The sequence below is a fragment of the Lepidochelys olivacea genome (assembly GCF_965140295.1).
Source record: "Lepidochelys olivacea isolate rLepOli2 genome assembly, chromosome: 26".
NCBI classification, from domain to species: Eukaryota; Metazoa; Chordata; order Testudines; family Cheloniidae; genus Lepidochelys; species Lepidochelys olivacea.
The window spans coordinates 2,041,711-2,058,650 of NC_140436.1; the positions used below are offsets into that span (position 1 = coordinate 2,041,711).

The window sequence follows — 16,940 nt, forward strand, 5'->3', positions numbered from 1 at the left end:
CTTTAGATGGTTTGTTAGTGCCATAAGGCCTGAAAAGTAGCTTACAGCTGCTGTTGGTCTCTGCAAGTCAAACCTTAACTTACATCAGGTAAGCACAGTTCTAGTGAATAGCCCCTGCAGTATACATTTAAACTCAGCTGCCCAGTTCTTAGGACTAAGTGAAAGTGCACTCTGACTCACTCCTATACAGGATAAGGCTGGTGCACTGTTTCCTACAATGCCTGGAGAAAGGGGGGTCAAGCTAAGAGCACATCACACATGCTACTCTGGCTAAGGAGGTTTGTTAAGTCTTTAGCCATAAAACAGACAAAAGATGTAACAAGCTTGGGGAAAGTTTATTTTAAACTGGTTGCCAGTTAATATAAAAATCACAATCTCTCCCCCATAACTTTAGTTTTGGTACAACAAGATCCCTTTGTATGGAAGCTGTTTACAGTTTTAAAAATCCTTAACACAGTTTAGTATAAGCATCTGTGTTGAAGGTATTTGGCTACAACTGCTCAATTGAAATGTATGATGAAGCAGGGCTGTATGGCTATTGCCCACTCCTGGTGCAGTGACTAATCTGGATATTAAATGCAGTTGTGATACAATCAAATACTCACTCCAGTAACTTGTTAAAAATACAGTTAGCTGAAAACTCCAGAAGACACCACTGAGTAGCACAATACATGTAACATGGCAGAGGTTGGGTTTTCAAAATATAGCGTACACCTACCACCACCAATAACCCAAGCCCTCTATAAATACCTGCCAGTTAGGTAGCAGCTGAGCCTGGTTCATCCTTTACAAAGTAGTGATGTTGCAATTCTCTAGAAATAAACCATGTCTGTCCAGTGTTTAAGAAATCTGTATATACAGCATCTCCTCTAGGGCTCCCACGGTGGGCTTCGTCTTCCATCAACTTCGGTCTCCACATGATACAGGACATCTGCCAACGTGTGCTCTACAACAGCACCCCAGCCCATGTCACTTAGCTGTCAGGAAGGGGAAGAGAAGAGATTACAGCAGCCCTGCTTTAATTACTTGGGGTGCAGGGCACAGCTTAGCACTGTGCTGTTTTCTATCACTTCTCTGATGGGAAATGGGTTAACTTCAGTATAAAGACTCCTTACTTCTGTCACACAACTCTTTGTGTATATAGCAATGGGCATAACTGCCTTCAAGGAACATTTTCTGCTAAATATACCCTATGGAAAAGGCAATAATCCTTAAACTACCAGTGTCTTACACTAAGCAATGAAATCCACATCCAGGGCTTTCACCCACTCTAATCTAGCTCATCCATCTATTTTAATACCTGTTAAGAGTTCTTTAGACCAATTCCTTAAGATTTATTGGAAAAAGCACTTAAATCCCCCACCACACAATAAGGTTGGCAAGCGTACGCTCTTTTCAAAGTAGAGAGCTGGTGGACAAAGGAAAGTTCAAGGAATACCTGATGCAATACCTTCCATTTGTGACCGGGGTCATACTTTCACCGATGGAACACTGGAGTTGACATGCTCTCTGAAGCATCGCCTTAGAGGCAAAATGCCGCTTTCTACCTTCCCCAATATTTTTAGATGCAACCTTAACATTTGAAGACATTGGTCTGATCCAGTCTGGCAATTCCTAGGGTAGTTTAGTCTAGATGCTTCAATATAAGGGACTGGAGGCAGATGTGGGATAATGTGACCATGTTTTTTGAAAGATATACTCTAGTTCAAAAAGGAAGTAATTCATGTTAACCAAGTAAATGTCCAATCCCTCTTTGGATTTTTCTAACTTGCTCTCAATAGAGTCAGAAGTAGGAGTCTGCAATACAGGGTAATGGGAAAAATTTTAGATTTTTTCCCCCTAATTTTTACTTCCAGTAAATATTTGAGGTGAAGAGTGCCTTGTTTTAGGAACTGCACTTCGAGCACATAGTCTAAGGTTGCACATGTAAACTACAGGGAAATAATTAGCAGGATCCATCAAGTACCTCAAACTAACATGGTGCTTTTGGACTTTTAAAACCCAGTGTATATTTCCCCTCAACAAAATGTTGCTCAAATACACACCTTGGTAATGTAGCTGTCCTAATGAAGTTAGCAGAAAGTTACTATTAATGCCTCCTTGCCACCCTCCAAAAGAGAGCCAGGTGACAACTGAGTGGTCCACTCATAATCTTAAGCTCTCGTGCTGACAGAATGGAGGTACAAAAGTTGAATTTAAACTCTATACCATGTTAACAGCACAAGAAAAAGAAGATGTAGTTATGAATTAGTACTTACGGGACGGTAAGTGATATCTCTTGGAGGGTATTTGAAGTACGGTCCAAAGTTTACTGAAACCTGTGACAGGGAGATAGATCTATTTAGCATCAGATGGATGTGCACAACAGGAAGCAAAGTAATACTAAAAAACAGAAAGAAAAGGAGGACTTGTGGCACCTTAGAGACTAACCAATTTATTTGAGCATGAGCTTTCGTGAGCTACAGCTCACTTCATCGGATGCTCATGAAAGCTTATGCTCAAATAAATTGGTCTCTAAGGTGCCACAAGTACTCCTTTTCTTTTTGCGAATACAGACTAACACAGCTGTTACTCTGAAACTAAAAAACAGATAGCAAGGGAAATTGCTCACTCAGCATTTAACAGGCTGGGTGGTTTTAGGTGACATGGAAAGCTAGGATCTCACTCACCACAGGTAAATGCTTTGCTTCAGCTTTATGGAGATTAGTGATGTAACAGAACTAAAGTTAAGAGCAGCTTCAAGTGGAGTCTCTTTATACATCTACTTGCAGCCCACAGTAGGCAGATGAGCTACTGCAAGAGTGCTCTGAAAACACTAGGCCCACATCACTGGAATAATCTTAGTTCTGTTTGACTCCTCCCCGAATGCACGTTCAGATGGTACACTGGTATAGGTGGGGACCCTTTTTGTTGTGTTTGCACATTGCCTAGTTCAATGCGGTTCTGCTCCATGACTGGACTTCCTACACACTACTGCAACACAAATAATTCACTTTCTGCCCCCCGAGCACCACAACCTGTACCTACCGTGCAGCCCTTATACAAAGAAATGGCCGGGAAATAAACACCTTCAAAAATCTCTTTAAAGGCAACTCCTTGGCTGACACCATTTTTATAGAAGATTATCTGCAAAACGGAAACAGTAACGGAATCAAGAGGTGTTCATGCTTTACTGACTAGCCCTACATTATTTGTAGCCGCCCTCCCCCAATTTGTTGTCTTATGCATTTAGGCTTTATGCTCTGTTAGCAACTCTCTCTTTGCTTCATTTTGCAAGATGCTTTGTCCATTTGTGACTGAAAAATAAGTTAGTCTAAAGTCTTGCATTCCACAAAACATAACTAGCTGCAGTGTTATTACAGGTCAAAGAAGGTGTAACCCAAGCTGCATTGCTTGCTTATTCAAGTCTATTGCTTGCTTATTCAAGTCTATGTAAGCCTAACAGAGACCATCCAACTTGACATCTTTGTAAAACTGTGTGATAAGATTCAAATAAATGAACACCAAGAATCTTAAGTGAAAATCTGCCAAGGACTGTACAGTGAACCTGTTCAAGAGATTGGTGGTGCTCTATGGATTTCTAAAGTGTCTGGGCTCAAGTTTCCACCCCACTCCAGACATCCAACTTACTTGGCTTCCAGGAGTTTGCTTTAGGCTTTTCTCTGCTTTATCCACAAAGTCCTTCTCTTCAAAATACAAGTAACTTTTGAACTTGATCAAAGCCTAAAAAAGGTAAGCAACAGATCCAGGTCTGCAAGACATTCACACCATTACTTTTAGTAATATTCTAATTAATGGTAGACAGATGCGATAGGACTGGTTAGTACACAAGCCCCTGGCAACTGGAGACCCAGATATAACAAACGTCAGGTCACCAATGACAAATGAGGCTCCATTAAGTATGGAATAAGAATTCTGAACTAGTCCCGTTGGCAGCATTTCTGTAGATTGGCACATTCATGGAACCAAGACATTGATGTGCCTTACTGAATAACTGGGAGGTAGTCAAGCTCATCTGACCCTCGCTTGTAGCATCTGGAATTGAGGTAAGGACTGTTGTAAGGCATTTGGGGCTTTTAAAACTAGTCTTCCAGACCTTCACACCATGCTACTTCCTTAGTCAGTGGTAAGAGTTAACACATCATTATTTGCCTCCCATTCAGTTAGAGGGATGCTGGTTCATCATAGAACCTGGGCAACTGCAAGACTGAGGTTTGGACAAGCCCATTTTCCACTGTGGGTTACTGCATATTCAAGTGTCGGGCCCCGTTTAGCATAGCCAAGGTCTGGTATAGTTAAACAAATTGAGACCAGCTAGGCACAGCCTAGAGGAATCCAGCTTACCTTATCTTTATAGGTATCAGGCAGTGACTTTGCAGTCTCTGTGTCTTCAGGAAGACTGATATAAAAACCCAGTACATCTCCTTGCCCATAGCCAGCTGAATAGTGTTTGCCTATGGACTGATGAAACTTTGTTCCCTTCTTGCTGCGCCAGGAGTAACTGAACTTGTCATAGCCTAGGGGAGCCTGAAGGTTCCCTGTAGAAAACCAGAGGTCAGCCCTGGAAGCACCAGACCCTTTTCTTCAGGACCTTGCATGAAAGTAACTGTTTCTACAAGCAGCTCGGGTTACCAGGCACTAACATCTAATCGTACGAGACATTTTTTCCATCCAGGCTACATATTTCTATGGGTTTCAGTGCAAAGTTTTCCACTTAATACTGAAAATATTTACTTCATAAATATTCACGACACACCTGCTGTTGGCTCTTAAAACTATGGCACGGACTGTTGAACTGGGCTAGGAGGAGTTAATAAACCCTAAATGATTAGCAAGGCCCAGCAAGCAACAGTGAAGCCAAGAATCTGCAGGACTAATCTGTACTCAAGCAGAAAACTAGGTGCTCGGGCACTATGACTCACTACACAATATTGCAAAGGGTTTGCACCAGTCCTGCTCCAATCACATTCTCAGAAAAATACACTTAAGGGTTCTAGCACTTCCGTAACCAATCAACATCGACTTCCCCTCTCGTTAGTACTTGGGCTTATTGTTCAGGGGTCTGAGCTACTCAAAATGCAGGAAATGAAAACAGAAGCAGGAAGCTTTGCTTTGTTAAGGGGTCTTCAGCAATTACTTTACCTAGTGGCTGCGACCAGCCAAGTCTGGCAGCTGTGTCTGGAGGCATCTCATCCACAGATATCTCAAAGTACCAGTCTCCCTTCCGCACCCCATGCGAGGCTCGTACCATAGAGTATCCTTTCTCTCCAATAACGGTCAGTCTGTCATCAGAGATCTTTAGCTGAGGTGCTACAGTAGTTAGAAAGACAGATGCGATTTGTGATTAACAAGCGGGTGAGCAAACCGATCAAAGATTGCGAAGCTCAGTTTAACATCCATGTCTGTTTCCCAGCACAATTATGTCTTGAAGCTTTAGTAACCAAGACAGTGAGGTTACAGAGAAGATCCCTCATGTGGGGAGCTGGCTATCCAGCTTACCTCGGTCATGCAATGCTAGGAGGACTCGTTCATATAGGCATGCTCTGTAGAGATCTCCAGGAATAGGTTTTCCTGCCCAGCAGTCTAGCTCCAGTTTCTCTGGATCAGGCGCATGGGGGTCAGGCTCAGCCAGAATGTAACGATATCCATCTTTATTAAAGGGGTGCTCCAGAGGGTAACCGTGAGGTGGCAGGCGCTGAGCAGAAAACAAGGGGTCACTGGAAGAAGCACAAGGAAAAATATTAGCATTGACTTCAGCATAATTGGCAGGAACCACACACCCACACGAACAACATTCTAACAATTTCTTAAGCAAAGCCACCCTTCAAATACTTTCCCCTTCACTGCCTTTTACAGACATGCAGATGACTACACCTTCCCACTGGTGATGATCTTAAGTGGTGCTCAAAGTGACAGTTTCTAAACCAGGTGGGCATATATTCACATACAGGAAGTTTATATTATATGATGGTCTATATCTTAGCGTGAGGACAGATTATATCAAAATGTTAGTTTGAATGGTGGGAGATTAAAGTTTATAACAAGGTTGCACCATCTTAATTTCCAAATAGCACGTGCAGAACTGCGTCAAAGATGGGAGGCACTTATTCTGTCATTAAGACAGACCATCCTCACAACCCTGGCCGATACAAGAGTGTTCCCTATATTTTCCTGTACTTTGTCCGCCTGCCACTGTTAAGTTATTTCACTTAGCCTGTGTCTTTCTATTTACCTTCTGGTTTTCTTGGCTGTTCCTGTGGTCCCTCCATCTTGCTGTTTGCGTTTTGCTCCTCTTCCTTTCCCACTACCTCCTGCTGGAATGCCCCCTTTGGAGAGAAATTACCACAAATCCACATCAGCTAGTGCTTTATATGCAATGGTTGGTTATAGAAGGAATCTATGAGTGCAGAAACTCCATGTGTGTCACTATCAAATGGCTTCATTAAACAAAAAACATTCAACTTCTATATAGAAGTTTGACATTGACACCATTCAGAGAAAACTAATCTAGCAAAAGAAAATTTATCTTCAGTCTCTAATCAGTTTTAAGAGAAACGTGTGGATAATAAAGTCAGTTTATCAAAACGCATTTAACAAGAGGAAACTCAACAATTTTATTACGTGAATTACAAATCTTTACTTGCCCATAGTTTTCTTTTCAAATGGTATCATTTGTATATTTAGTTTGAGAACAAATGTTGACACACTTTCATGGAAGTTCCAAACACACAAGGACAACGGATTTAATTTGTTTTTGCAGAAGTAACCGCGCTCCCAAAGTTGACTTTTTTCCCATTTTAAGCAGACTGTCAGTTGTCTCAATGATTTACAATATGCCTGCAATACACTTTGACACACAATATCTGCTTCAGCAGTAAGCACTTAACGTTAAGTTCAATATAGAAAATGAAATACACCAAAATGGGGAAAAAAAAAAAGCAATAAAAGGTGTTTCTCTGCAGTGTTTCCAAAATTGTTATTGTTTGCAATGTAAATATTAAGAGCAAGGCATTTCATGTTAATATTAATGTCTTCAACACTAGTTTCATCAAACTGCAGGGTAAGACAAAACATTGAACATCTAACACCAGAATTATGCCAAATAGTGTCTAACTCCTTTAATGTATTTGCTAAACCAAATTACTTTGAACCTGTATTGAATATATTTATTATTTAAGTGATAAAATAAATCACATCCTCGGAGGAAAAATATAGCTTACTTACATTACTGACCTAAAAATGAAAGAATACACAATTTTGCTCTACTGCAGTGAAACACGTTTAACAACTGCGTAGTGTACTGTAAGAAGTAGCAAGCTTTTAAATTATCAGCATACCTGTTGCAGTGTAAGGGATTGAGATCTTTGAGGGGATATCATATTCTGCACAAACATGAACTGATCTAAACTGCACTTGTCCGTAGCTATACTGCAGATTACTAACGCCTTCGTTTGTCATAGTAGGTTTATAAATCGCAAAACTAAAGCTACCCTAGCATGTCTGAATTTTACCTGACCAATAGCACAGTGTAAATTTTGTGCTTGTGTTTAATACACCAATTCTTCAGAAGCCAGTTCTTACATTCTGAACTTGAGTTTGGTATCAAATCAAAATTGAATCCTACACAAGAGAACAAATTAAAGTGAAAGACACTTTATATCAGTCATGTGAGGCAGAATATGACAATTTAAAAGCTTCTAACTGCTAAACATTAAAAACTGGAATTACAGTTTCATATTAAATATTACTGCAATCATTTTTAGGACACGCTTTAGATTTTTACTTCACTTTAGCTTCTAAGACAATTGAGCAAAAAGCTTTTCCAAACCACAACAATACTTAAGTTTTAGAAGCTGAAAGGTAAATATTCACCTCCCAAAGAGGCTCCACCTGTAGGGACAGAAGTGGCACCATGTATTTCTCAAATTTTAATAACTAAAGTAAAACATCACCAGTGCATGAAATGGAGACAATATACACTTTAGAGATCTGCAGTGATGGACAGGTGCACAATTTCTTTTTTTTTGGTTTAAAAAGAGAACCACCTCAGGCTGGGCACTAGATAACGCACGTAGGGTTACTGAGAAAGGGTTTAACACCGTGCACAACCAGCAGGTTTTTGGTGGCTAGTTTATATTAGGCAACAGTAAAAAGTCTGCCTCACACACAAACGCTATGTCTACACTTTGAGCTACGGGAGTGACTCCCAACTTGCACAGAAGTTCTCAGGCTAGCTGGAGGAGAGCTAGCGTGGGTATAAATAGTTGTGTAGCCGTGGCAACAAGGGATGCAGCAGTGGAAATACAGACCCACCTGAGCCATGCTGCCACAGCACGAGTACATGTTGGCAAGCAGGCGATCACTCCTCTAGCTCTTAGTATGGACAGAGCCGAAGAGATTACTCCATCGGCGTGGTCATTCCACTAAGAGAGAGAACACTAAGCTGCAAGTGATCGTTACTTGGAAATGTATAATGGAATAAAGCTTCCCAAGTGCTCCTGAAATCTCAGAATGAGGAAAATGGGAAGTTTGTGGGATAATGTTCTGCCACAATTAAACATCAACATTTTGGGGTTGGACAGGGAAAGAGGAAGGCACTTTGTTTTCAGTGATGATATCAGGTTTTAAAACAGCTATCTTACAAGCACGTGTACTACTATGGTATGACCAGCTGTCTAAAAGTGTGATCATCTTACGCATCTGTGATCGGGTAAAGACTAATTGATATCACGACAGAAAAACAAGACAGATTTAAGTTGGCTCAATAAATCCTGGAAATAGCAGTTACAAGACTATTTACATACAGGCCAGTCGGTGTTTAATATTTATTAAGCTGTAAACGTTAAAGTTAATATAATCAAGGGTGTGTTCAGCTGTAGGACTTTAAGAAATGTGAAATATTCCCAAATATTCAGCACATTTTCTTTTAGTAAAATTAAAAAACTTGCCATTTAAGCTTCCACTAGCAGATACAGCATTGCTCTGCTTCTGGTTATCGTACGCTGGACCAATATTAGCAAGGTCCTGAAAAAGAAAAACTCAGTTTAACAATATTACAGATTTATGGGCAGGTTGGTACTTACCACTCATTCTGAGAGCATGTGTCTGGTTCAAATTCTGAGCAAGAAGCTTTTGCTCTTCAGGATTTCCGAGAACTGAAGTGCTACTGAAACTTTAGCAGCATGGCATAAAACAAGTTCAGAGCAGAAGTCTTGCATCTTATACCTTGGGATGATTATGTTTTTTCTAATTTTATAAAAAGGACCCAAACTACACAGCCACAGCCCCCTGTGGGTCAAGCTCTTGCCATTTTTATTTGTGCTAAGAAACTGTCACATAGCATCAGGAAGTTACCAGTCTCTGGGATTGTGTACCATATATTTCATATAAACAGCTAGGCATAAGTTAGTAGAGATTTTAAGCCTTCCTATATTCTAGACACATGCTGGCTGAGGGACAAGCTTTTTAAAAACAGAGGCAAGATTCCTGCCTGCATTTTGAGTGAATCACAACAAAAAGAATGAGGAAAACAACAGGATAGTCTCCATTGCCAAAGGCAGGAGATTACATCATAACGTTACCAGAACAGCATGAAGAAAGGGTATTTTTGATGCCATCAGAGAGTTCAACAAGGGCCATAAAAACAGAGATACCTTTTAAAAGCCCTTGCACACACTAGAAAATAAAGCATTAGCACCCAACAATAGTAGACTATCACGCATCCCTTCCAGAATTATTGCCAAATCATGTAATTGAGGCTGGCCAGGCAGCTAGTGGGTGGAACTCCCAACATTCCCATATTCTTTCCACTTGAATGTTCCTCCAGCAGAGTTGGAACAGCAGCACAGCACAACTGCACAGAATGTGCTAAAGAGGACAAACAATTGGAATTTGTATCAGAAAAGTTAACTAGGTCCCTGGGATTAAATTCCTGGTGGGACTCCAGTTTCTTATTGTGAATACATTGTCAAACAGCAGGCAACATGTATACATTCCAAACGTGTGTACTTAAATGTGCCTTTTTACATTTATAAACACCTTTATGTACCACAATCTTTGGCAATGCAATACAAAGTCCTAATGCTCAAATGCTCTTAATATTAGTTACACGAGAACCATGGTGCAGAAAGGAGAACTTTCTCCCTGCCTCAATCACGTACCTGATCTAGTAGCCCAAACTTTGGATAATCGTCCTCTGGATCTTTACTACCTGGGTCTGGATGCTCTTTCACCAAGAACACATCCCTTTCTTTACACTGAAATATGGGAGTTAAAAACACCTTCAGAAGACCAAGTCATGCCCAAGAATAACTGTGTAAAATTTACAGTAGATACACACCACAAAGTAAGAAGTCACAGGGACAGTATTAATGTCTGGACTATTTGTCTTGTTCAATTCTAATTATTATTAAATAATACTATCAGAAAGCAGCTCAATCATTAACAAAGATCCTCTGCAAATTTAAACTTTTAGTTACTTACCATTGTTTTTACAATGTTATTTGGCCAAGTCATTTTTCCAGGTCTCTGTCTCGTTGTCATACACTCCCAGTACTTGTCAATAAATGGTATAATATCCTATTTAAAAAAAAAAAGGTAATAAAATGAGGCCTTAAAACAGTTATATGATAAGAGTTAAAATTACTTTATTAAGCCAACCTATCTTTCAACGCCAGATCATACACATTATAACTGACCTATCAGAGCTGGTCAAACTGACAGCTCATACTGTCAATTTTTGTCTGAACTTGTGGATCTAGGCAATTCCCTTTTTATCAAGTCATAACTCACGTTCAGGTGTAACTGTCTAATTATATCTGTACCTTGTCTTTTGAGAACATAGTTTTTGGGTGCTCATCTTGTGTCCTTGACTGCCACGTCAAGTTGGCCAGAGCACTAAGGCACATTTCCTTCAGATCTTAAAAACAAAACAAAAATATACCAGAACCACAGTTACATTCTTGATGAAGGTCAAGTATATTTATATATAACCATAAGGTTGGTAAATACTAAGAACACAGCAGATCTAATCTTAGATGAACTTCCATTAGTTGGCCTCACATCTACAATATCCTGAGTTTTGGAAATGTGGGTGCTAGAGCGAGTTATGTGCTCATAAACAAAAGGAACCTGGGCTGAAGGCAAGAATTCTACCAGCCTAAGAAATTCATTTGCACAATGGCATCCTCCAGGTCTAGAGAAGTCAGCTCTCCAGCACATTGTATTGCAATCAGCACCGCAAATCCTCACCAGACCCACAGACAGACTTTAATCAGCTACAGGACAAAGGTCATGCAGGACCATTCCATCCCCAACAAAGATTCAAAGAGGGGAAGAAAATCAAGCTTTTACAGTAAGTGTTTGTTTTTACTTACTTGCTTGTTTTCTTAGAAAGTATGTGTTCCCACTGTGATGGCAGACATTGCAATGGAAACTGTAGTTGGTCATGAAAGGCAGACATGATCTGTGAAACAGCAAAATCATTTGACACTATCCACAGCTTTTCCATTACATCAGAAAAAGAAAATGATTACTCTCTTTCTGCATTAAAAAAGTCACCCACGCACATTCACAGATGTTTTCATCAGATTTGGTAACTCAGTGTCAGCAACAATGAAAACTATTAAATTCTGGAAAACGTGAATGTGGACTAAATGTCATTTTTCTGTTTTAAGAAGCAGTCCTGAAATTCGGCCACCAAGGTAAGCTGAAAGCAACTCAGGGGCCTTTAACAATGAACCATGGATTAGTCAAGGTACGTCTATAGCTATAGCAAACTTCCCCATAAAACACGAACCAAGCCCATTTTAAAACTAATTTTTATTTAACACACATTAAAGTTACCTTTAAAAAGAAGATTCCTTAGACACCTCAAATATCAAATTGAATTTACTTTCCATTTACAGTGTCTCTATCTTTTTGCTCTTCAGTCAGCAAATATAAACTAGCCGACTCTCTCCTCCCTCCCCTGACCCCTTTTTTAAGTCAGTTTCACATCTCTCATGCAGTAGCTCAAGGCTGCAAATACTTCAAGAGAATGTCTAAATGCAAACAAAGACTTTTCATAGAACTGTAAGAAAAAGATAAATAATTTGTGTTATGTAAAACTGTTGTTTATTATTGTTTACATAGCTCTCAGTGTGCTAGACTGTACACAAACAAAATAGGAAGACAAGGTCTTTTCCCCAGGGAATTTACATTCTAAATATTTCCATTTTTGTTTAAACAAAAACAAAACAAAACTTAGATTTAGCACTTCGTCTACCCGGCAGCATCTTTTCAAAATGTATTGATTTGACTGAGTTTAGGATCTGAATCTTTTAATAAAGAAAATTCTTCACTCCATCACCTTTGCGATGTAACAAAAATGTTCAGAATCTCATGTAATGCCGTACAGTAGAACCCCAGAATTATGAACACCTCGAGAACAGTGATTGTTCATAAATCTGAAATGTTCACAACTCTCAACAAAACATGAAGCTTGTTCTTTCAGAAGTTTACAATTGAACATTGACTTCATACAACTTTGAAACTTTCCTGCAAAAGAAAAATGCTGCTTTTAACCATCTTGAATTTAAAAGTACAGAAACAGTTTCCTTACCTTGTCAAGTCTTTTTTTTTTTTTTTTTTAAACTTTCCCTTTTTTAGTAGTTTATGTTTAACACAGTATTATACAGTATTTGCTTTTTTTCTTTCTGGTCTCTGTAGCCAGATTGTGTACGTCTGGTTCCAAATGAGGCGTGTGGTTGACTGGTCAGTGTGTAACTCTGATGTTCATAACTCTGAGGTTCTACTGTATGTGTTATTTTCCTTAGCTCTGCTTCACTGAGCTTTTTAACTTTTTGGAGTCTGTGAGTGCATATGGTTGTTACGTTTGCCTTAACTGGGAATTTCCTTGATTTTTAGTGATTGCACTGATACAAAAATTAGTCCTGAACAACCCTAGCTCTAAGTTAACTGTGCTTTTTGGAGGCCTCCCTCAGCTGGAATCAGAAGCATTTCACAAGTAAGTATACCATTCCTGGGTTGGAGTTTGTTCTTAAAAAACAAACCGCTATTTTACAGAGAAGTTCAATAGAATTTAGAGTAAATTCTGGAAGATACAAAAATACCATGGTGCTGGGGGGGGGCCAGAGAAGAACAGCTTATAGGCAGAGTACTAAACAGAGTTATTACATACGTAGTATCAATGCCAAAGGTGTCCGCTGTGAACCACTTTGTACAAATCCCGCACTGCAGCTCTATCTCTCCAAGCTGTCGCCCATTCTCTTCATCCACTGAACCCGGCTGAGTGTCCAAGACTTCAGAACTGTCCCCAGCACCTTCCTGCAATCATAACAGCGTTAACAGGTCTGGACTTGATTAAACAGAGCGCCAAGAACAATCCCATGTCAATCAAGTCACGTTTCGTCCATTACAGTCCCCTGTAGAGATTGCTAAAGTTTAAAGGATCAAAAGATTCCTCCTTATTTCTTCAAAAGGCCAATAGTTGAGGTACAACTCTGCTGTGAATGGGTCTGAACTATTGAATGGCATCAGACAACAGAGACAACCACACAAGCTTCTCCATGGAAACAGGTGACAATTTTAGCTGCTGAATCAAGGATTGGCTTTTGCATAGGTGAGCAATATAGCATGGTAAGTTAAGGGAGGGGAGATTTAGAGGTGAATAAAAGCCAAAATGAGAAAATCTCTCTCACTGGACTCAAGGAGTACATGTTTAATTTTTCATATACAGCAATGGCTGCTAAAATGTAACTTTTTGAAATTTCAGTCTGAATTTCTTCACATTGTTCACAGTTCCAGCATTTTCATTCTATCACTAGTCTGAATGCAGCTGTCCCTGAGCCAATATGTAACTTTAGTCTTTCAAGACCTCTGACATTTCATACTTTGCCAGGCCACTGAGAGCTAACTAGTAACATTTTACTGGTGCCTCAGGGAAAATATTTTCTATTTTAAATTATATTTCCCCTTCTCTTGTGCTAATCATCAGCGAATAAAGGCCCATTATACTAGTAAAGACAAAAAAAGTTTTCTTCAAGCATCTTTATGACAGTTTCCTCCCAAAGCAATAGGTGAATCAGGCCAGGTGTACTAAGCTTTTTTTGTTGTTATTAAGTATCAAAAGAACATTTAAAAAAAACAAGTTTTAGGTTTGACCACCAGAGAAAATACATTGGGCAGGATTCTCTGCCACCAGACACTTTGTGTATCTATTTACATCTGGGCAGAGGCTGTAAGATGCTACCAAATAAGAATGCACCACACACACAGGAAATTTATGCCTGCAAACGATTGCAGGCATTTTTTATATTTTTTTGCACTGGCTCAGTCAACACTGGACTCTACAGATAGGGCCCTACCAAATTCACAGCCATGACAAACACATCACGGACTGTGAAATCTGATCTTTTGTGTGCTTTTACCCTATACTATACTATACAGATTTGCTGAGGAAGATCTGCGTTTCTCAAATTGGGGTCCTGACCCAAAAGGTAGTTGCAGGACGGTCGCAGGGTTATTTTTTTTGGGGGGTGGGGAAAAGAGTTGCAGTATTGCCACCCTTACTTCTGCGCTGCCTTCAGAGCAGGGTGTCCAGACAGCGGCGGCTGTTAGCCGGGCACCCAGCTCTGAAGGCAGCACCCTGCCAGCAGCAGCGCAGAAGGAAGGGTGGCAGTCCCGCAACCCGCTCGTACAATAACCTTGTGACACCTCCCTCCCTGAACTCCTTTTTGGATCAGGACCCCTACAATTACAACACCATGAAAATTTCAGATTTAAATAGCTGAAATAATGAAATGTATTATTCTTAAAATTCTATGACCGTGAAATTGACCATAATGAACTGTGAATTTGGTAGGGGCCCTATCTATAGGCAAGGCACAGGCACCTACTAAGTTCTCTATTCTTATTCTGAGCAACCACACAGAAAAATACATACAGATTTCCTTTGGTAGGCCAGGTCTTACACCAGTTGTATAACTTTACTCCCGCTTGGCATAGGTGTTAATGACTCCACAACCTGCCAGGCCTATGTCCAGCCCACGGAAATATTTTGTACTTTACATACAATTGATTCAGTTCATTTGTGGGGCAACCCCACTGCGGTTAATGAAAACACCTCAGGGATAAGTCTAATGTAGCGCATCGGCGTCAGCGCATAGGTGACCCATCTGCATGGTCTGACAGGTTACACACACAGGCTTTCGGGCACAGAGGCAGGGCAGCTGGAAGGCAGTAGTGAGCCGGATCCAGACTGCAGGGCACACACACGAGCAACGTGCCACGGGCACCACACTGCTACACCTGCTTTGTAACGTGCCAGTGTCTAAAGGCCCCATCAGGGATCAGACTGTCCTCATGCCAGCTGTTGCACAAACAGAGGAAAGAATGGCCCCTGCCCCAAAGGGATTCCCCCAACCCGCTGGGGACCTGGTGCTGGCACCCCACGGCGCTGCCCTCCCAGGCCCCGCAGAGACCCAGGTCAGCAGCACTCACGTACTAGGGGATCCTTCCCATTAGAGGACTCGGTCTCCAGGCCGGCGGTGACATCGACCAGGGTGGTGTCCCCCCTGCACCGGCAGGAGAGAGAGGGTGAGAAGCCCCAGGGGTAACCGTGGAGTGGGGGCCCTCCCCCCCGGGGTAACCGAGGGGCCCCCGCTCCGGGGGGTGCAGCGCCCCGCCCCCTCCCCCCCGGGGTAACCGAGGGGCCCCTGCTCCGGGGGGGTGCAGCGCCCCGCCCCCGCCCCCTCCCCCTCTCCCGGGGTAACCGAGGGGCCCCCGCTCCGGGGGGTGCAGCGCCCCGCCCCCGCCCCCTCCCCCTCTCCCGGGGTAACCGAGGGGCCCCCGCTCCGGGGGGTGCAGCGCCCCGCCCCCGGGGTAACCGAGGGGCCCCCGCTCCGGGGGGTGCAGCGCCCCGCCCCCGGGGTAACCGAGGGGCCCCCGCTCCGGGGGGTGCAGCGCCCCGCCCCCGGGGTAACCGAGGGGCCCCCGCTCCGGGGGGTGCAGCGCCCCGCCCCCTCCCCCGGGGTAACCGAGGGGCCCCCGCTCCGGGGGGTGCAGCGCCCCGCCCCCGCCCCCTCCCCCTCTCCCGGGGTAACCGAGGGGCCCCCGCTCCGGGGGGTGCAGCGCCCCGCCCCCTCCCCCGGGGTAACCGAGAGGCCCCCGCTCCGGCCTCACCCGGTCTCGGAGTCCCCGGCGCCCTGCTCGGGGGGTCCCGGTGGGTCCCCGGCCGGGGCCGCGGCCGCCTCCGCCGCCTCCCCCTCCTCCGGCGCCGCCGCGGTCGCTCCCGCCGCCGCCATCTTCCTCCCGCGCAGTCGCGCCAAACTCACACCTGGGCTCTCGCGAGATTTCCCTCCCCGTCCCGAAAGGGGCGATGGCAGCGCAGCGTCCCACCATGGAGGGGCAGTGACGTCAGCGGGCCTTACCGTGACCTCACTTTGCCACACCATGACATCACCCCACCGCGGCACAGTGACATCACCGTGATGTGCTGTGCCGTGACCTCACTCCACTGCGGTGCAGTGACATCACCAGGCCATGCAGTGACATCACCTTGCCACACCATGACGTCACCCACTGCAGCACAGTGACATCACTGTGCTGTGCCGTGCTGCGTGCCCCCCCACCGCCGTGCAGTGACTCCCCCGCCTGCGTCGGAGTATCATGGCCCATGATGCTGAAGTCATACTGCTAGGCTGTGACTTCAGCAGGCTCCCAGGAATCTAGGAAAGGCAGGAATCTATCTACCGCTGAAGATAAGCCGTTCTGCCAAAAGGCCAGCTGCTGACCTGAGATTGCTGCAACTCATTGGTTTGTCTCCATTAAAATGCATCAGTATCACTATTACTTTGTCCTGCCTTAGTTTACTTCCCCTCCACCCGCCCCAGTTGCGCCTTTCCTCAAAATAAAGCTTTTAAACTCTGAAGAAGGGAGAT

General features: G+C 43.0%; 1 protein-coding gene across 2 annotated transcripts; it reads right to left on the bottom strand.

Annotated features, from left to right (window-relative positions):
- Nucleotides 1–316: 316 nt before the first annotated feature.
- On the bottom strand, nucleotides 317–16,825 carry ASH2L (ASH2 like, histone lysine methyltransferase complex subunit). Of its 2 annotated transcripts, XM_084615140.1 has the most exons (17): nucleotides 16,183–16,825; nucleotides 15,506–15,575; nucleotides 13,181–13,326; nucleotides 11,376–11,464; nucleotides 10,824–10,918; nucleotides 10,483–10,578; nucleotides 10,161–10,256; nucleotides 8,949–9,024; nucleotides 7,873–7,890; nucleotides 6,233–6,326; nucleotides 5,500–5,717; nucleotides 5,143–5,310; nucleotides 4,345–4,538; nucleotides 3,631–3,723; nucleotides 3,028–3,126; nucleotides 2,259–2,318; nucleotides 317–977 (listed from the first exon to the last, which is right to left on the bottom strand). In XM_084615140.1, exons 1-17 carry the CDS (start codon nucleotides 16,452–16,454, stop codon nucleotides 870–872), a joined length of 1,992 nt encoding a protein of 663 aa, XP_084471266.1. In that variant the 5' UTR covers nucleotides 16,455–16,825; the 3' UTR covers nucleotides 317–869. The 2 variants fall into 2 exon arrangements, with proteins under 2 accessions (XP_084471266.1, XP_084471267.1); XM_084615141.1 differs by lacking the exon at nucleotides 7,873–7,890 and having other exon boundaries at nucleotides 16,183–16,821.
- Nucleotides 16,826–16,940: the final 115 nt, after the last annotated feature.